Raw genomic sequence first — 17,582 nt, 5'->3', positions numbered from 1 at the left:
AGCAAGGCAGCAGTAGTTATGGCGGTAGAGGCAAATTAGCCCTGTAATTAGACACCGGCAGAGGAGCAAGGCAGCAGTAGTTATGGCGGTAGAGGCAAATTGGCCCTGTAATTAGACACCGGCAGAGGAGCAAGGCAGCAGTAGTTATGGCGGTAGAGGCAAATTAGCCCTGTAATTAGACACCGGCAGAGGAGCAAGGTAGCAGTAGTTATGGCGGTAGAGGCAAATTGGCCCTGTAATTAGACACCAGCAGAGGAGCAATGCAGCAATAGTTATGGCGGTAGAGGCAAATTGGTCCAGTAATTAGACACCGGCAGAGGAGCAAGGCAGCAGTAGTTATGGCGGTAGAGGCAAATTGGCCCTGTAATTAGACACCAGCAGAGGAGCAATGCAGCAGTAGTTATGGCGGTAGAGGCAAATTGGTCCAGTAATTAGACACCGGCAGAGGAGCAAGGCAGCAGTAGTTATGGCGGTAGAGGCAAATTAGCCCTGTAATTAGACACCGGCAGAGGAGCAAGGCAGCAGTAGTTATGGCGGTAGAGGCAAATTGGCCCTGTAATTAGACACCGGCAGAGGAGCAAGGCAGCAGTAGTTATGGCGGTAGAGGCAAATTAGCCCTGTAATTAGACACCGGCAGAGGAGCAAGGTAGCAGTAGTTATGGCGGTAGAGGCAAATTGGCCCTGTAATTAGACACCAGCAGAGGAGCAAGGCAGCAATAGTTATGGCGGTAGAGGCAAATTGGTCCAGTAATTAGACACCGGCAGAGGAGCAAGGCAGCAGTAGTTATGGCGGTAGAGGCAAATTGGCCCTGTAATTAGACACCGGCAGAGGAGCAAGGCAGCAGTAGTTATGGCGGTAGAGGCAAATTAGCCCTGTAATTAGACACCGGCAGAGGAGCAAGGTAGCAGTAGTTATGGCGGTAGAGGCAAATTGGCCCTGTAATTAGACACCAGCAGAGGAGCAATGCAGCAATAGTTATGGCGGTAGAGGCAAATTGGTCCAGTAATTAGACACCGGCAGAGGAGCAAGGCAGCAGTAGTTATGGCGGTAGAGGCAAATTGGCTCTGTAATTAGACACCGGCAGAGGAGCAATGCAGCAGTAGTTATGGCGGTAGAGGAAAATTGGCCCTGTAATTAGACACAGGCAGAGGAGCAATGCAGCAATAGTTATGGCGGTAGAGGCAAATTGGTCCAGTAATTAGACACCGGCAGTAAACAGGCATAGGACCAAGGCAGCAGTAGTTATGGTGGTACAGGCAATGCCAAGCGTCCGCACAGCAAGTCGGCGTGAGGTAAATGACGCAATTTCACGAATGCAAGATGGCGTCGGCGAAATCACCTCTTGCCATGTTAACCCTCAATACACCACACCGCCTCAACACACACTCCTCTCACCTTTCACCTCCACTCACGTCCACTCACTCTTTCACTCCACATACGTTCCTTTCTCTCACTCCGTTTCTCATACTCACACCGTCATCGTCGCTGCCCCGACATCTTCCTCCGCTGCCGCGATCCAGGATCCAGACGTTCTCCAGGCCGCCGACATATTCTTGCGGGACGCCATCTTGGATTTCGTGAAATCCCGCGATATTCAAGATGGCGTCGCCGCAACAACATGTCGCTGGCGTAAACGACATCAGGATCCAAAAAGATGGCGTCGGCGAAATCTCGCGAGATTACGCCGACGCCATTTTGGATCCCGATGTCGCCCACACCAGCGACATGTTCTTGCGGGACGCCATCTTGGATTTCGTGAAGTCCCGCGATATTCAAGATGGCGTCGCCGCAAGAATATGTCGGCGGCCTGGAGAACGTCTGGATCCTGGATCGCGGCAGCGGAGGAAGATGTCGGGGCAGCGACGATGACGGTGTGAGTATGAGAAACGGAGTGAGAGAAAGGAACGTATGTGGAGTGAAAGAGTGAGTGGACGTGAGTGGAGGTGGAAGGTGAGAGGAGTGTGTGTTGAGGCGGTGTGGTGTGTTGAGGGTTAACATGTGCGTGTGTGCGGTGACGTCACCGGTTACAACTGGACGGAAGTTGTTACAACCAGAAGCTGCTTAGGGCATTTATTATTATAGATATATACACACACTATCTATATATACGCATTCTATGTGTCTATATCTATTCTTTGGTTTCTCTTATAAACCCTGTCATAGGGCTCCATTATATGTCCATTTTGCAAGCCTGCGAGAAAATCTCGCCATACGGATTACATACGGATGCTGACATGCGCAAAATACGCGACCGCACCTTGATTACAGATGACATACGGAGCCCTGTTTAGGGGCCATTCATCCATATTACGCCTGTAAACTACGGACCGTATTTTGCGTCTGTTAGTGTGACCCCGGCCTTACACTCGTGTCCATGCTGAAAAAGTGGGGGAGGAGTGTGAGAAGCTGGCCACGGACTAAGGACTATTGGACCAATGCATGTAGAGCGGAGTCCTCGGCTCTACGGGATTCAGGCTCTTTCCAGCACGGGGCACCGGTTGTGTCAATACTATTGTATTTTATTACAGATTTACTTGCTGTGTTTATTAGTGATTTACTTTCTCGCCAGCTCATCCTCAGGAATCAATGTTTCCATTCAGTGACAGTAAGCAGAGGAAGACGTGCAGGCTAGATATTATGTATACCGAAGGCCCAAACACGAGAAGCAATCAAGGAACTCTATCATTCCCAAAAGTTGGGAGACGGTGAGTATCACCTGGTATGGGGGCAGTGGGACTCTCAGCCCTGGGGAAGGGATCTTGTATAGTGAGGACATTGTAGTTTTTACATCTACCTGGATTTGTTGTACAACCGTGGATGTATGGAATAAAAATAGTTGTATTGTTAACCTGCCTAGGTGATTATTACAACCCACAACTTCAGATGTTCACACGCGCTGTGGGCTCTGCTGCGCCGCCCGTCTCGCGCTCTGTGGGCTCTGCTGCGCCGCCCGTCTCGCGCTCTGTGGGCTCTGCTGCGCCGCCAGTCTCGTGTGCTGTGGGCTCTGCTGCGCTGCCAGTCTCGTGCTCTGTGGGCTCTGCTGCACCGCCCGTCTCGTGCTCTGTGGGCTCTGCTGCGCCGCCAGTCTCGTGCTCTGTGGGCTCTGCTGCGCCGCCAGTCTTGTGTGCTGTGGGCTCTGCTGTGCCGCCCGTCTCGCGCGCTGCCTCCTGCAGGAGGTGAGACCCGGATCCCTACATCTTACACACACTAGCTCTCAGCTCGGGATAGGACGTGGCCTTTCCTTTGAGTCTTGATCCCTGCTTATGATTGGTCCAGCTCAACATGGAAAATTTGGTGAACTGCTCTCTTTAAAGGGATTCACCGCAACGCCACATATTTAATCCCTTCCTCACTAGGCCAATTTTTGATTTAGCAGTTCTGTTCTTTTTTCCACCTCTGCGTGTTCGGGACTTGACCCGCAGTCCATTACACTAGATGACGTTGTCCTCAGTAGAGAGATGGTGGTGAAGCTTAGACCTTCAACAAGTGATCAGACAACTGCAGGTTTAAAAAGGATGAAAAAAATGTGAAAATGACCCTTCTGAATCGCCCTTGAATCATTTACAATTCATCCACCAAAAAAATGCAATAGAACGTGATCACGTTTTTCTGTCTACCAAAAGTGATATCAAAACTGTCAGGATTACACCGCTACAAAGGGAGGATACAGGATCCACAGCTCAGTGCAGGTGAAGTCACAGCTCACCTCCTTGACTTCAGCAAAGCATTAGACAAAGTCTCTCATACAATCCGTATTGAAAAAATGACTAAATATAGAATGGACAAGGCAACTGTTAGGTGGATTCATAACTGGCTTAGTGATCGGACCCAAAGAGTGGTCGTAAATGGCTGCACATCCAGTTGGAAGAATGTCTCAAGTGGGGTACCACAGGGCTCTGTCCTGGGCCCTGTATTGTTCAACATCTTTATCAACGATTTAGATGAAGGAATTGAGGGTAAACTGATTAAATTTGCTGATGACACAAAGCTAGGAGGGATAGCTAATACTAGAGAAGAGAGAGAGAGGATTCAAAAAGATATAAATAAACTGGAGAAGTGGGCAGCAACTAACAGAATGGTTTTTAACAGGGAGAAATGCAAAGTACTACATCTGGGCACTAAAAATGAAAAAAGCATATACAGAATGGGAGGAATAGGGCTAAGCAACAGCACATGTGAAAAAGACTTGGGTATACTAATAGATCACAGACTGAATATGAGTCAACAGTGTGATGCAGCAGCAAAAAAGGCAAATGCAATTCTAGGATGTATTAACAGAAGCATACAGTCTAGATCACGTGAAGTCATTATTTCCCTCTACTCCTCTTTGGTCAGACCTCATCTGGAATATTGTGTCCAGTTTTGGGCACCACATTTTAAAAAAGACATCAACAAACTGGAGCAAGTTCAGAAAAGAGCGACCAGAATGGTGACCGGTCTGCAAACCCTGTCTTATGAGGAAAGGTTGCAGGATTTGGGAATGTTTAGCTGCAGAAGAGAAGACTGAGAGGAGACTTAATAGCTGTCTACAAATATCTAAAGGGCTGTCACATTGTAGAAGGATCAACTTTATTCTCATTTGCACAAGGAAAGACTAGAAGCAATGGGATGAAGCTGAATGGGAGGAGACACAGATTAGATATTAGAAAAAACTTTGACAGTGAGGGCGATCAATGAGTGGAACAGGCTCCCACGAGAAGTGGTGAGTTCTCCTTCAATGGAAGTCTTCAAACAGAGGCTGGACAGACATCTGACGGGGATGATTTAGCGAATCCTGCTTTGAGCAGGGGGTTGGACCAGATGGACCAGGAGGTCCCTTTCAACTCTACCATTCTGATTCCTCTCCCTCCCTGCACAGTGACTCCTGCACAGACTGCACGATGCTATCAACAGTCACATAAGTCGCTAGGTGATATCACAGCTCCTCTTCCTCCCTGCACTGTAAACCCATCGCAGACCACAGCATGCTCACAACACTCTTGTAGAAACATAGAAGTCACAGCCCACCTCCTCTCCCTCCCCACACAATAACTTGCACAGACCGCAGCATGTTCACAACACTCCTGTAGATGATGTCACAGCTTATCTTCTCTCCCTCACTGCTCTGTGACCCCTGCACAGACAGCAGCATGCTTACAACACTCCTGTACAAGTCTCTAGGTGATGACACGTCTCACCTCCTCTCCCTCCCCGCACAGATGGCATAACAAGCTCAGAAGGCCTCCTATGACCTTCGCTCTCTACATCCTTCCTCCCTAATGGTCGTGAGCTCTGCATCGAGGGGCAGAATATCGCCCTATACCGACAGCACAGGAGGGATGAGGCCCTGGGGTGCAGTCACCCTGGCCGGGGGGAGGAGCTTGCGGGCATGCCCTTTGATGTCATTGTGACATCATTCTGCAGGCTCCTCCCCCTCTGCACTCCAGGGTTATTCCAGGTCGTGCATCGGACGGGACCCGTGTGCTGCCAGTTGTCGGTGCGATGGCGGTTCATGATTTGCACAGCGCCGTTCTCGCGTCGGCTGATCGCTGATCTGTCTCTTTACCCTAATATAACTTTTTCTGTAATCAGGAAAACGAAAACGTCGTCATCCGGAGGACCAGGATGGTGAGAGGTGCGATGGGCTCCAAGTGGGAGGGATGGGGGGCATCGGCGTACAAGAAATCAAGTCTGTATGTTCTGCCACAGCATGAAAACCGATCAGATGCCAGCCCTGGACACCCTGCAGGAATACTTCGGGGTCGATGACCGTCTGAATCCTCCTGTGTCCAACAAGGTGATGAGGAAGGTGAGCGAACACTGAACGACACAGGCGTCCGACAACTGGATACCTCCAGCTATAGAGCTGGGATACATTATACCCCACAGCACAGTCTGGTGCCTCCACCTATAGATCTGGGGTACATTATACCCCATAGCACAGTCTGGTGCCTCCATCTATAGATCTGGGGTACATTATACCCCATAGCACAGTCTGGTGCCTCCACCTATAGAGCTGGGGTACATTATACCCCATAGCACAGTCTGGTGCCTCCAGCTATAGATCTGGGGTACATTATACCCCATAGCACAGTCTGGTGCCTCCAGCTATAGATCTGGGGTACATTATACCCCATAGCACAGTCTGGTGCCTCCAGCTATAGATCTGGGGTACATTATACCCCATAGCACAGTCTGGTGCCTCCATCTATAGATCTGGGGTACATTATACCCCATAGCACAGTCTGGTGCCTCCATCTATAGATCTGGGGTACATTACACCCCATAGCACAGTCTGGTGCCTCCATCTATAGATCTGGGGTACATTATACCCCATAGCACAGTCTGGTGCCTCCAGCTATAGATCTGGGGTACATTATACCCCATAGCACAGTCTGGTGCCTCCATCTATAGATCTGGGGTACATTATACCCCATAGCACAGTCTGGTGCCTCCAGCTATAGATCTGGGGTACATTACACCCCATAGCACAGTCTGGTGCCTCCACCTATAGAGCTGGGGTACATTATACCCCATAGCACAGTCTGGTGCCTCCAGCTATAGATCTGGGGTACATTATACCCCATAGCACAGTCTGGTGCCTCCACCTATAGATCTGGGGTACATTACACCCCATAGCACAGTCTGGTGCCTCCAGCTATAGATCTGGGGTACATTACACCCCATAGCACAGTCTGGTGCCTCCATCTATAGATCTGGGGTACATTATACCCCATAGCACAGTCTGGTGCCTCCAGCTATAGATCTGGGGTACATTACACCCCATAGCACAGTCTGGTGCCTCCACCTATAGATCTGGGGTACATTATACCCCATAGCACAGTCTGGTGCCTCCATCTATAGATCTGGGGTACATTATACCCCATAGCACAGTCTGGTGCCTCCACCTATAGATCTGGGGTACATTATACCCCACAGCACAGTCTGGTGCCTCCAGCTATAGATCTGGGGTACATTACACCCCATAGCACAGTCTGGTGCCTCCACCTATAGAGCTGGGGTACATTATACCCCATAGCACAGTCTGGTGCCTCCAGCTATAGATCTGGGGTACATTATACCCCATAGCACAGTCTGGTGCCTCCACCTATAGATCTGGGGTACATTACACCCCATAGCACAGTCTGGTGCCTCCAGCTATAGATCTGGGGTACATTACACCCCATAGCACAGTCTGGTGCCTCCATCTATAGATCTGGGGTACATTATACCCCATAGCACAGTCTGGTGCCTCCAGCTATAGATCTGGGGTACATTACACCCCATAGCACAGTCTGGTGCCTCCACCTATAGATCTGGGGTACATTATACCCCATAGCACAGTCTGGTGCCTCCATCTATAGATCTGGGGTACATTATACCCCATAGCACAGTCTGGTGCCTCCACCTATAGATCTGGGGTACATTATACCCCACAGCACAGTCTGGTGCCTCCAGCTATAGATCTGGGGTACATTACACCCCATAGCACAGTCTGGTGCCTCCAGCTATAGATCTGGGGTACATTACACCCCATAGCACAGTCTGGTGCCTCCACCTATAGATCTGGGGTACATTATACCCCATAGCACAGTCTGGTGCCTCCATCTATAGATCTGGGGTACATTATACCCCATAGCACAGTCTGGTGCCTCCATCTATAGATCTGGGGTACATTATACCCCATAGCACAGTCTGGTGCCTCCATCTATAGATCTGGGGTACATTATACCCCATAGCACTGTCTGGTGCCTCCACCTATAGATCTGGGGTACATTATACCCCATAGCACAGTCTGGTGCCTCCACCTATAGATCTGGGGTGCATTATACCCCATAGCACAGTCTGGTGCCTCCACCTATAGATCTGGGGTACATTATACCCCAATAGCACAGTCTGGTGCCTCCATCTATAGATCTAGGGTACATTATACCCCAATAGCACAGTCTGGTGCCTCCATCTATAGATCTAGGGTACATTATACCCCCTAGCACAGTCTGGTGCCTCCACCTATAGATCTTGCGTGCATTATACCCCATAGCACAGTCTGGTGCCTCCACCTATAGATCTGGGGTACATTATACCCCATAGCACAGTCTGGTGCCTCCATCTATAGATCTAGGGTACATTATACCCCCTAGCACAGTCTGGTGCCTCCACCTATAGATCTTGCGTGCATTATACCCCATAGCACAGTCTGGTGCCTCCACCTATAGATCTGGGGTGCATTATACCCCATAGCACAGTCTGGTGCCTCCACCTATAGATCTGGGGTACATTATACCCCATAGCACAGTCTGGTGCCTCCATCTATAGATCTAGGGTACATTATACCCCCTAGCACAGTCTGGTGCCTCCACCTATAGATCTGGGGTGCATCCCATAGCACAGTCTGGTGCCTCCACCTATAGATCTGGGGTACATTATACCCCATAGCACAGTCTGGTGCCTCCATCTATAGATCTAGGGTACATTATACCCCCTAGCACAGTCTGGTGCCTCCACCTATAGATCTGGGGTACATTACACCCCATAGCACAGTCTGGTGCCTCCACCTATAGATCTGGGGTACATTATACCCCATAGCACAGTCTGGTGCCTCCACCTATAGATCTGGGGTACATTATACCCCATAGCACAGTCTGGTGCCTCCACCTATAGATCTGGGGTACATTATACCCCATAGCACAGTCTGGTGCCTCCACCTATAGATCTGGGGTGCATTATACCCCCTAGCACAGTCTGGTGCCTCCACCTATAGATCTGGGGTGCATTATACCCCCTAGCACAGTCTGGTGCCTCCACCTATAGATCTGGGGTGCATTATACCCCATAGCACAGTCTGGTGCCTCCACCTATAGATCTGGGGTACATTATACCCCATAGCACAGTCTGGTGCCTCCACCTATAGATCTAGGGTACATTATACCCCCTAGCACAGTCTGGTGCCTCCACCTATAGATCTGGGGTGCATTATACCCCATAGCACAGTCTGGTGCCTCCACCTATAGATCTGGGGTACATTATACCCCATAGCACAGTCTGGTGCCTCCACCTATAGATCTGGGGTACATTATACCCCATAGCACAGTCTGGTGCCTCCACCTATAGATCTGGGGTACATTATACCCCATAGCACAGTCTGGTGCCTCCACCTATAGATCTGGGGTGCATTATACCCCATAGCACAGTCTGGTGCCTCCACCTATAGATCTGGGGTACATTATACCCCATAGCACAGTCTGGTGCCTCCACCTATAGATCTGGGGTACATTATACCCCATAGCACAGTCTGGTGCCTCCACCTATAGATCTGGGGTACATTATACCCCATAGCACAGTCTGGTGCCTCCACCTATAGATCTGGGGTACATTATACCCCACAGCATATTATCTGATTTCCTTTGACCATTGTAATCGCTTCTTCTCTTTACAGTCATGTCTGGAGCAGAATTTGGATGAGGCGTTGAGTAGAGGAGACATTGAGAAAGCAGAAGAGCTGAGTGACAGCCTGGCCACGCGAGAGGTGAGTGCTGGTGGCAAGAGACACCACAGGAGAGCAGGAGCATCCGCTGCCTGAGGGTCTGTCTACAGCCGTCAGTGTACTGGACCGTGTGTTATAGAGACACGTCACCGACACTGGAGACTGACGGATCTTCTCATACAGACGCCATCCCCCCCTGTGTGATATAACTGATATCTGGAGAGCGGTGATGTCTCCTCTGTATAATATAACTGATATCTGGGGAGCGGCGATGTCTCCTCTGTATAATATAACTGATATCTGGGGAGCGGTGATGTCACCTCTGTATAATATAACTGATATCTGGGGAGCGGTGATGTCTCCTCTGTATAATATAACTGATATCTGGGGAGCGGCGATGTCTCCTCTGTATAATATAACTGATATCTGGAGAGCGGCGATGTCTCCTCTGTATAATATAACTGATATCTGGAGAGCGGCGATGTCTCCTCTGTATAATATAACTGATATCTGGGGAGCGGTGATGTCTCCTCTGTATAATATAACTGATATCTGGAGAGCGGTGATGTCTCCTCTGTATAATATAACTGATATCTGGGGAGCGGCGATGTCTCCTCTGTATAATATAACTGATATCTGGGGAGCGGCGATGTCTCCTCTGTATAATATAACTGATATCTGGAGAGCGGTGATGTCTCCTCTGTATAATATAACTGATATCTGGAGAGCGGTGATGTCTCCTCTGTATAATATAACTGATATCTGGGGAGCGGTGATGTCTCCTCTGTATAATATAACTGATATCTGGGGAGCGGTGATGTCACCTCTGTATAATATAACTGATATCTGGGGAGCGGTGATGTCTCCTCTGTATAATATAACTGATATCTGGAGAGCGGTGATGTCACCTCTGTATAATATAACTGATATCTGGGGAGCGGTGATGTCTCCTCTGTATAATATAACTGATATCTGGGGAGCGGCGATGTCTCCTCTGTATAATATAACTGATATCTGGGGAGCGGCGATGTCTCCTCTGTATAATATAACTGATATCTGGGGAGCGGTGATGTCTCCTCTGTATAATATAACTGATATCTGGGGAGCGGTGATGTCTCCTCTGTATAATATAACTGATATCTGGGGAGCGGTGATGTCTCCTCTGTATAATATAACTGATATCTGGGGAGCGGTGATGTCTCCTCTGTATAATATAACTGATATCTGGGGAGCGGTGATGTCTCCTCTGTATAATATAACTGATATCTGGGGAGCGGTGATGTCACCTCTGTATAATATAACTGATATCTGGAGAGCGGCGATGTCTCCTCTGTATAATATAACTGATATCTGGAGAGCGGCGATGTCTCCTCTGTATAATATAACTGATATCTGGAGAGCGGCGATGTCTCCTCTGTATAATATAACTGATATCTGGAGAGCGGCGATGTCTCCTCTGTATAATATAACTGATATCTGGAGAGCGGCGATGTCTCCTCTGTATAATATAACTGATATCTGGAGAGCGGCGATGTCTCCTCTGTATAATATAACTGATATCTGGGGAGCGGCGATGTCACCTCTGTATAATATAACTGATATCTGGGGAGCGGTGATGTCTCCTCTGTATAATATAACTGATATCTGGGGAGCGGCGATGTCTCCTCTGTATAATATAACTGATATCTGGGGAGCGGCGATGTCTCCTCTGTATAATATAACTGATATCTGGGGAGCGGCGATGTCTCCTCTGTATAATATAACTGATATCTGGGGAGCGGCGATGTCTCCTCTGTATAATATAACTGATATCTGGGGAGCGGTGATGTCTCCTCTGTATAATATAACTGATATCTGGGGAGCGGTGATGTCTCCTCTGTATAATATAACTGATATCTGGAGAGCGGCGATGTCTCCTCTGTATAATATAACTGATATCTGGGGAGCGGCGATGTCTCCTCTGTATAATATAACTGATATCTGGGGAGCGGCGATGTCTCCTCTGTATAATATAACTGATATCTGGGGAGCGGCGATGTCTCCTCTGTATAATATAACTGATATCTGGGGAGAGGTGATGTCTCCTCTGTATAATATAACTGATATCTGGAGAGCGGTGATGTCTCCTCTGTATAATATAACTGATATCTGGGGAGCGGTGATGTCTCCTCTGTATAATATAACTGATATCTGGGGAGCGGTGATGTCTCCTCTGTATAATATAACTGATATCTGGGGAGCGGCGATGTCTCCTCTGTATAATATAACTGATATCTGGGGAGCGGTGATGTCTCCTCTGTATAATATAACTGATATCTGGAGAGCGGTGATGTCTCCTCTGTATAATATAACTGATATCTGGGGAGCGGTGATGTCTCCTCTGTATAATATAACTGATATCTGGGGAGCGGTGATGTCTCCTCTGTATAATATAACTGATATCTGGGGAGCGGCGATGTCTCCTCTGTATAATATAACTGATATCTGGGGAGCGGCGATGTCTCCTCTGTATAATATAACTGATATCTGGGGAGCGGTGATGTCTCCTCTGTATAATATAACTGATATCTGGGGAGCGGTGATGTCACCTCTGTATAATATAACTGATATCTGGGGAGCGGTGATGTCTCCTCTGTATAATATAACTGATATCTGGGGAGCGGTGATGTCACCTCTGTATAATATAACTGATATCTGGAGAGCGGTGATGTCTCCTCTGTATAATATAACTGATATCTGGGGAGCGGTGATGTCTCCTCTGTATAATATAACTGATATCTGGAGAGCGGCGATGTCTCCTCTGTATAATATAACTGATATCTGGGGAGCGGTGATGTCTCCTCTGTATAATATAACTGATATCTGGGGAGCGGTGATGTCACCTCTGTATAATATAACTGATATCTGGGGAGCGGTGATGTCTCCTCTGTATAATATAACTGATATCTGGGGAGCGGTGATGTCTCCTCTGTATAATATAACTGATATCTGGGGAGCGGTGATGTCTCCTCTGTATAATATAACTGATATCTGGGGAGCGGTGATGTCACCTCTGTATAATATAACTGATATCTGGGGAGCGGTGATGTCTCCTCTGTATAATATAACTGATATCTGGGGAGCGGTGATGTCACCTCTGTATAATATAACTGATATCTGGGGAGCGGTGATGTCTCCTCTGTATAATATAACTGATATCTGGGGAGCGGTGATGTCTCCTCTGTATAATATAACTGATATCTGGAGAGCGGTGATGTCTCTTCTGTATAATATAACTGATATCTGGGGAGCGGTGATGTCACCTCTGTATAATATAACTGATATCTGGGGAGCGGTGATGTCTCCTCTGTATAATATAACTGATATCTGGGGAGCGGCGATGTCTCCTCTGTATAATATAACTGATATCTGGAGAGCGGCGATGTCTCCTCTGTATAATATAACTGATATCTGGGGAGCGGCGATGTCTCCTCTGTATAATATAACTGATATCTGGGGAGCGGCGATGTCTCCTCTGTATAATATAACTGATATCTGGGGAGCGGTGATGTCACCTCTGTATAATATAACTGATATCTGGGGAGCGGTGATGTCTCCTCTGTATAATATAACTGATATCTGGAGAGCGGCGATGTCTCCTCTGTATAATATAACTGATATCTGGAGAGCGGCGATGTCTCCTCTGTATAATATAACTGATATCTGGGGAGCGGTGATGTCTCCTCTGTATAATATAACTGATATCTGGGGAGCGGCGATGTCTCCTCTGTATAATATAACTGATATCTGGGGAGCGGTGATGTCTCCTCTGTATAATATAACTGATATCTGGGGAGCGGTGATGTCACCTCTGTATAATATAACTGATATCTGGGGAGCGGTGATGTCTCCTCTGTATAATATAACTGATATCTGGGGAGCGGCGATGTCTCCTCTGTATAATATAACTGATATCTGGGGAGCGGTGATGTCTCCTCTGTATAATATAACTGATATCTGGGGAGCGGTGATGTCTCCTCTGTATAATATAACTGATATCTGGGGAGCGGCGATGTCTCCTCTGTATAATATAACTGATATCTGGGGAGCGGCGATGTCTCCTCTGTATAATATAACTGATATCTGGGGAGCGGTGATGTCTCCTCTGTATAATATGTCGGGTGCAGTTGCGGCTGCAGCGATGGCTTTCAGGGGCTCAGTAATGCAGATCTGTCTGGTGCGTGTGAGCAGCACGGGGGTCCCTGGTGCAGAGCCTTGGTGTCTTCTCACCTGGGACACCCGTGACCTCTGCTTCTCTCCTGGGACACCCGTGACCTCTGCTTCTCTCCTGGGACACCCGTGACCTCTGCTTCTCTCCTGGGACACCCGTGACCTCTGCTTCTCTCTCAGGGTCCTTTGCAGGTTCCTGTACTTTTTCCTGCTGTGTCATCCTCCACACTCAGCCATTTTTGGGGCCAGGGTCCTTCGGCAGGTGAGGTGTCTCCGGCCGCTGCGGCGCCTCATTTCTCCCAGTAATCACAGGCAGGGGCTGGAGCAGGCAGATAAACCCTGTGCTCGGGGGCGCGCCTCCTGCACAGCGTTAATCCCGTTGCTGTCCTAATAGGTGAAGCTAATTTCTGATGTATAACATTTCTAAGCCCATAAATAGCATTTTGGAAGCTGCGACTTTGATGGAGGTGGCCCCGTGCCAGCGAAACAAATAACCCCGGCTCAGCTGGCAGCCGGGGAAGTGACAGGCTCTGCCCGGGATCTTGGCCGCAGCCCCCCGGATTGCCTGCGACCTGGGCCAGGCCTGGGGACTCCTCGTGATGACTGTCACCTTGTGCGCAGACTTGGCGGCCATGTTATCAGAGCTCGCGCAGCCGAGCCGTGTTTGCCTTGGGTCCTGATTAACAGTCTGAAGGGTAAATCTGCCACACAAAACCTCACTCCCCGCTGACCGCGGCAGTCGGATCAGTGATTGACGCCGAATGTTTGTTTATTTATCGTGGTAAAGCCGGATAATTACACAGTGATTACACCATGCTGCCGGTCCAGGGGCGAGCGGCGGCCATGACGTCATCAAACCGTGGTGGCAGGTGAGCGGCAGGCGCAGGGCTGCGATGGCCGGGCTGATTACCCCAGACAATGGCGGGCGGCTGCAGCCGCCACATTAATCGCCATGTTTTCTGTTTTAATTAAAACCATTTTAGTAAATGAAAGCCCACAGCAAAACACAGCTATAATTTGTTTGTAATTAGCTGCTAATTGCTGGTAGTGGCGGCTTAGCTCCCTCGGATTCTTTCTTCCTGATTGCCATTTTATTAGCGGGCTCGTCATTAATTAATCTTTTTTTCTAATTAGCTTATAAAACTGTTGATGGCACATTATTGTAAATGTGATTTTAAGTTCAAAGCTTGTTAATAAGCTTCCTACACCACGAGATAAAGCCGCCACTGACAACAGCAGCCATTGTGTCCCCCGCCAGCCGGGAACTGTGGGGACGCCTCTCCACACGTGGACCCCTCATAGGATATCATCCAGGTACTCCACCGTGCACCTCTCCAGTCCCTGAAGCAAGGCATCACCGTGGACTCAAATAGTAGTGATTTGATAGTAGTGATGGCGTTGTGCCCCCTGTAGTCCACACAGAAGTGGATGGTCCGATTCTTTTTTGGTACCAGGACTGCAGGTGAGGCCCACGCGCTCTTGGACCGTTGAATCATCCCCAGCTGTAACATCTCATCGATTTCTTGGCGTACAACATGCTGCACCTCGTCAGAGATCCAATAGAGTGTCCGGCGTAGTGGGGCATGATTCCCGGTGTCCACCTCGTGGACTGCTAACTCAGTCCTTCCATAACGGTTGGAGAACACGGCCCGGAAGGGTTCCAGCATATTTCGCAGCTGCGCTCGCTGAGATTCAGATAGCAAGGCGCTTACCTCCACGTCCTCAATGGACTGACCGGCCTTTGTTTGGGCCAGCATGTCCGGGGGGGGGGGTCGTCCTCCCCATCCTCGGGCAGGTTGCAGACTGGTAGGACGCAGTCTCCATGTTCGTGATGAGCCTTCATCATATTGCTGTGAAAGGCCTTGCACCTACCCCAAGCGTGGTCAAGAGTGACCACGTAGGAGAATGGGTTGAGCTATTTGTGTATGACATGGGCCTTCCCAGGCCGCCTGAAGCTTATCTTTTGGTACGGGGACCAGCATCCACACCTTCTGACCCACCTGGTAGGTCCGATTCCTGGCATTCTGGTCGTACCAGCGCTTCTGGTCAGCCTGAGCCAGCGTCACGTTGTCATGCACTAACTGCGTCAAGGTCTGCATTTTGTCACGGAAGCGCATAACATAATCCACAATGGACAACTCTGAAGGGGTCGGCTCCTCTTCCCAGGATTCTCTTATCAACCCAAGGGGTCCCCGGACTCGCTTGCCATACAGGAGCTCGAAGGGGGAGAACCCCGTCGATGCCTGCGGAACTTCTCTGTAAGCGAATAGCAGGAGTGGGAGGTACCGCTCACAGTCGCGCCCTTGGCTCTCAACCAGCATTTTTGTCATCTGTTTGAGGGTACCGTTGAAGCATTCACACAAACCATTGGTTTACGGGTGATACACGCTCGATACCAGACGCTTCACCTGCATTTTCTTACAGAGAGCCTCCATTAGGCGAGACATGAATTGGGCTCCTTGATCGGTAAGCATCTCCCTGGGAGATCCTACTCGTGAAAAGATGGCCAACGGTGCATCCGCCACCTTATCTGCCCTAGTTGAGGACAGAGCCACTGCCTCCGGGTACTGGGTAGCGTAGTCTACCACAGTGAGGATGTATTCCTTTCCCGATCTGCTGGGGACGTCCAGTGGGCCCACAATGTCCACCGCGATTCTCTGGAAAGGCTCCTCTATCACTGGCAAAGAGATCAGGGGAGCCTTGGGAGCAGGCCCTGCCTTCCCCACTCTTTGACAGGTGATACAAGAGCAGCAGTAGTTGGTCACATCTGTCCCCATCTTAGGCCAATAGAAGTGTTGAGACAGCTGTGCCTTAGTTTTGCTGATCCCCAAGTGTCCAGGGCGTTACCCACAATCTGGGCACTCTGACTGCAGGTGACAGCGGGCTACGTAGGCTGTCTCCCCGGAGTTTTCCACAGACCCATCAGCTGGTGCTGCTATGGGTTCTACCTCCCCATCCACCCCCAATACCTCAGGAGCAGTGCTAATCATGGGGCAGTACCTTCCTCATGGTTTCTGGTCAGTTGCACGGCCCTACCTTCCTCATGGTTCCCGTGCATCTCCCCATCTCCCTTAGCACTGTCGCTTGCTCCTGTTAGGGGTTCCTCAACCGCCTCACCCCACAGGGTGATGTGGCTGGGCACTTCTGCACCTGTAGACACATCATCATTCTCAGAAAAATGGTTATCAGGTAAAACATGCAATTTCACATCATTATCTATAGCATTAACATTACCCGTAGTATCAGATTGGGGAGGAGTGTCGGGGACATAATACGCGCCCATTCTCCCCAAATTAGTCCCCAACAAAACGTTGGTGGGCAAGTTTTCGGACAACCCCCACCTCCTTCACCCCCCTCCCGGCACCCCAATCTATGAAAACCTAGGCCATCGGCAAGGGACAGCGGACACCCCCCAATCCCGGTGACAGGGTTTTCCCCTGAATAATCTCGTCAGGGGCCGCCAGTTTGCGTCGGATGAGGGTCCGTTCAGCCCCCGTGTCCTTGAGGCCTGTAGCGAGATGGGCCCCCACTCGGACTTGCAGCACATTGTCATCGACCCAACCACCCCACCCACCTAAAGAACTGCTGCATTAGGCCCGGAGGCCTTGGCTGGGGTGTTCTTCTTCTCCGGCCAGGTGGCACTGATATGTCCAGTCCGTTTTCAGGAAAAAAAAAAACTGGCGAGCGTCTGATGTAGGCCTGGCATTGGCAAATGGGACAGGGCCTCTGGTGTGTCGGCTGGCAGGGGCACTGGTGTTGGTTGCAGGCTTATCCCCTCTCCAGCTGGCGGTGACTGGTTTCCGGTTGGTGTCGGCGATCTGCGCCGCTTTGTCCGCATCTTTGGCTCTCGGTCCATCACGAACTGTCGCACCTCAGCTGGACAAAGATGTAGTAACTGGTCTTTGATCA

General features: G+C 49.5%; 1 protein-coding gene across 1 annotated transcript in view; it reads left to right on the top strand.

Annotated features, from left to right (window-relative positions):
* The window catches only part of FAM204A (family with sequence similarity 204 member A), a 43,521-nt gene that overhangs the window by 19,245 nt on the left and 6,694 nt on the right, over positions 1 to 17,582 (top strand). Inside the window, exons 3-5 of the mRNA XM_073552720.1 lie at positions 5,573 to 5,615; positions 5,690 to 5,789; positions 9,417 to 9,506. Of these exons, the coding sequence (XP_073408821.1) occupies positions 5,573 to 5,615; positions 5,690 to 5,789; positions 9,417 to 9,506 (233 nt within the window). The remainder of the gene's footprint in view (positions 1 to 5,572; positions 5,616 to 5,689; positions 5,790 to 9,416; positions 9,507 to 17,582) is intronic.

The sequence above is a fragment of the Dendrobates tinctorius genome, unplaced genomic scaffold (genome assembly GCF_039654945.1).
Source record: "Dendrobates tinctorius isolate UK_male_01 unplaced genomic scaffold, ASM3965494v1 ptg000195l, whole genome shotgun sequence".
In the NCBI taxonomy this organism is placed as follows: domain Eukaryota; kingdom Metazoa; phylum Chordata; class Amphibia; order Anura; family Dendrobatidae; genus Dendrobates; species Dendrobates tinctorius.
This window is presented reverse-complemented; position numbering and strand designations above follow the sequence as displayed.